Source organism: Pleuronectes platessa, chromosome 11 (assembly GCF_947347685.1).
Source record: "Pleuronectes platessa chromosome 11, fPlePla1.1, whole genome shotgun sequence".
NCBI classification, from domain to species: domain Eukaryota; kingdom Metazoa; phylum Chordata; class Actinopteri; order Pleuronectiformes; family Pleuronectidae; genus Pleuronectes; species Pleuronectes platessa.
Window position 1 is genome coordinate 10,555,562 of NC_070636.1, and position 3,695 is coordinate 10,559,256.

A 3,695-nucleotide genomic window follows, 5' to 3' on the forward strand; every position below is an offset into this window, starting at 1 on the left:
GGAGGTTACACAACATTTCACTGAGGCAGGTACCACTCTGTCAACCTGTCAGCTCCGCACACAGCAAACACTCGATGTGTTCCAGATGAGCTGTAAAGTAAAGTCACTGTAAAAACCCACACAGCTCTGAGGACACTGGACTTCCACCCTCTTCTACTGGTTCCCCTGTCTGTTTGGCTTGTGACCAATCGCACTCTGCAGATCTGTTGTTTATGATCTGGTCAATCGAAGTGAATCTTTTTCCCTTTTCCTGTTTATATGAATAAAGTTAGAGCCTGGTCTGAGTTTTACAGAGACAAACTGTTTATTCATTTGGAAGAAAATATCTCAAAATTGATATACATTTGTGTAGCATCATCACTTTCTGCTTTCAAATCTTGAATTGACTCACTTGGGGCTGCAACTAACTATCAAATGATGATAGTGAAAATAATGAGAAACAAGGTGAGGTGGTCTTACCTGAGCAACAGTGAAATATCAAAATACAGTGTGTCAAATGTATGAATATAACACAAAGAGAATAATCACATTTGAGAAGATAAATCAGATGTTTTGTGAAGGCTGAATGGTTAATTGATATTTAAAAGACCTTTTATAGACTGACTAAGTGGTTAATGACTATTCAACAACATTATTCTACAGCATGTTTCCTCAATGAACACCAATGTTGAGTGTGAACCTGAAGCAGAAGAGGACATTTCCAGACAATCAGGGACTGGAAGGATGTGGGACCTTCCACCCCCCCCCCCCCCCCCCCCCCCCACACACACACACCCCCGATCTGAGAAGCTTTTCCATTCGAACATCACAATCCTCACGTGACGTCCAGTTTGCTGCAGACGAAGCTATGATTCATACCCAACATTTTCCTGGTAAAAAAAAACAAAAGTTAAACACTTTACCGACAGCGAGCTTCCTTTGAGGGTCTTAAAACCCTCTTGTGTTTTTTTTCTACACAGATTTATGCCCCATTTGTGGATGTGCCTTCCTTGCTGGGGTAAACTGCTCCAGTCTCCAGGGTCGTCCATCAATAATGGCACATGGGGAGGCAAGAAGGGGGGGGGGGGGGGGGGTGGACACACAGGTTGTGTCAGTGTTTGTGTCAGATATCTGGTTTCTGTTGTGTCTTCACTGTGTCATGACTCCTATATCCACGGTGTGACTCATGGTATCGATTGTAGGATTTTCAGATATAATGAAGCCTCATGGGACCGATCAGTCAGCGTTAAATCACTGCAGAGAGTTGAGTGTTATTTCAGTATGTGCATTAGTTTGCACGGGAGTTCTGAACAAAGTTAAATGCCTCCACTCGTAACACTTGGAGAGCTAAGCCGTGAAAACATTTGTGTGTTTAGACCCTTATAGGTGGATATATCACTCAGCATAATAGGATCAAGTGTGATTATCCTCGCTTAATTGTAGGAGGTCAAAGGCTTAGGAAGGGGCTGTGGAGAACAAAGCGCGGCTTCTTCGCTGCAGCATTAACCGAAGACCTATAATCACCATCTATACAGTTTAAAAAGAGGCTGACCACTAATTAGATACGACACACTTCAGCCTGATTGAAGAGACCAGGACGGATTTTTGCTTTCAGAAAAACCTGAGTGAATGAAAAAGACTCGGAAAGAAATTGAGCAGAATAAAGAGTGTCACACGAAAAGAAAATCCGGATGAAAAAAGATTTCTCTTGCTCTTTTGTTCACTTTGAGAAAATACCTTCATTTAGCCACAAATCAGCCTTAGAATGTTGCTATAATTTTGATATGTTTTAAGGTTCAATGAGGATTTCTCATTGTAAAGTTATTTCATTTGTTCTGCTTCATGCACAAATTTCAGAGGCTGCATCTTAAAAGGGATTTTTTTTCAGGAGGAATCCAGGGGAGGTCGGTTGTTCTTTACTGGTCAGGAAATTACACATTCATCCGGTTTGTCTGCTCCATGTATGAGACTGTGGAATCTATACACTGCATTGCTGTTGTTACAACAAGAAAAAGAACACAACAGCTCCCTTGCACGCAAACAATAATAATAATACAAAAAAATGCAACTTACACAGTGGGAATATTTTATATAAAATCAAATAAAAGCTGGAGTAGATCAAAGCATTTTATTGTATGAAAAATATATCCATAAAACGTAATAATATTTACAAAACAGTTGAGAGCAGCAGCCTCACTGTGATCTGCAGTATGACAAACATCAGTATCGGTTCTCTGGACTCAGCCCGTTTAAAAACCGAACTTCACAACAGTACTGAGGAGCACAGTGATGCGCAAAGCTCACCATCCTCCTGACGGATTCAATGAAGGCGCATTTACACACGGAGAGGAAATAAAAACAGAACTTTTGACACACAAACACTTTTTGTTCATAGACAAACAATTTGCCTAAACAAACCTTTTTTTTCTGAATGGATCCTAACAGGATGCATATTTCCAATAGGAAATGCAGGAGCCTACCTTAGCACATCCGACAATGTTGAACAAATTACTTTGATCCAGTCATATAAAAAATAAATACACATAATAAACCATTAATGAGGGACACAATCTATCTATCTGGAGTTATAATACCGAAAAATCTGCAGCAGTGTTTCTTGCTGTTTTCGCCACAGCATCTGTGTAAAGATGGAAATGAATCTACACATGTATAACTAGATTATTGGATTTCACCAGCCTCCCTCTGTATTGATCCAGCCAGTCTCGGAGCTCTGAGATCCGGTAGCCCTCGGGTCCTCTGCCGCCCTGGTAAACTATCTTTCCCTCCTGTAGAATATAAAGTCTGTCGAAATAAGCTCCGTACGCGGCGTTGGAAGAGTTCTCCATGCTGTCGACGACCAGCAGGCAGCCGGGCACCTCCAGGCGCATCAGCTGCGCCGCGTTCAGCCGGTCCTCCAGACACCGGTGCTTGGGGATCTGGTAGGGCGCGTCTGTGCTCATCCAGCCGTCGGAGGGGTGCGCTTCCTCAATGTACACAACCACAGAGTCTGCGATGTCTGCGTTCTGCTGCACAACTCCCTGGAAAGCCTTGAGCCGCGCCATGAACGGTGGTCAGGTGCAGCTGCCAAAGTTGAGGATGAGCGGTCTCTTGTCCTTCACGTAGTCGAGGATCCGGCTGCGCCGCTGGTCCTGCAGCTGAACAACTTCGGTGTTGGGCGCTCCGTGTCCGAGGTGCGCCGCCTTCAGAAAGTCCAGCTTGTGGCCGTGCCACACCGCTTTGAGGGACTCCAGGCTGAACAGGCGATTGGAGTCGGATATGCAGAGAGGAGGATCGATAGCATCGCCCTCCTGCTCCCTCATCCTGAATAAGACCCTTTTCCTAATGCAGATAAAGTCAAGCAGCCAGAACATGACCGCTGCCACCAGGAACCGGGGCAGCAGCACCAGGCAGACTATGGCATTTTTAATAGCTTTGATAGTATTCATCATCAGCACAGTGACAACCCGAGTGGTCTTGCGCTGCGCACGATCTTGTGGGTTTAAGTTGGGATACTTGCAACTTCCCCTCTTTTTATAGCACCGGCAGATTTGAATGAATCACACCCCGCCTCCAAACTGGGGCCGAGGCCTCACATGGTGGGGATTACCTTCTGTCAACTCCACAGCTTTGAGTCCCAGCCAAAAGCCCAGGGTGCGCCACAGCAGTGCGTCGTTTGGACAGCGACGGGTAGGAGTTTTTTTTATAAACAAGCACCC

General features: G+C 44.7%; 1 protein-coding gene across 1 annotated transcript; it reads right to left on the minus strand.

Annotated features, from left to right (window-relative positions):
* Nucleotides 1-2,092: 2,092 nt before the first annotated feature.
* dio3a (iodothyronine deiodinase 3a) lies at nucleotides 2,093-3,465 on the minus strand. Its single transcript, XM_053434924.1, has one exon. It carries the CDS (start codon nucleotides 3,426-3,428, stop codon nucleotides 2,640-2,642), a length of 789 nt encoding a protein of 262 aa, XP_053290899.1. The 5' UTR covers nucleotides 3,429-3,465; the 3' UTR covers nucleotides 2,093-2,639.
* Nucleotides 3,466-3,695: the final 230 nt, after the last annotated feature.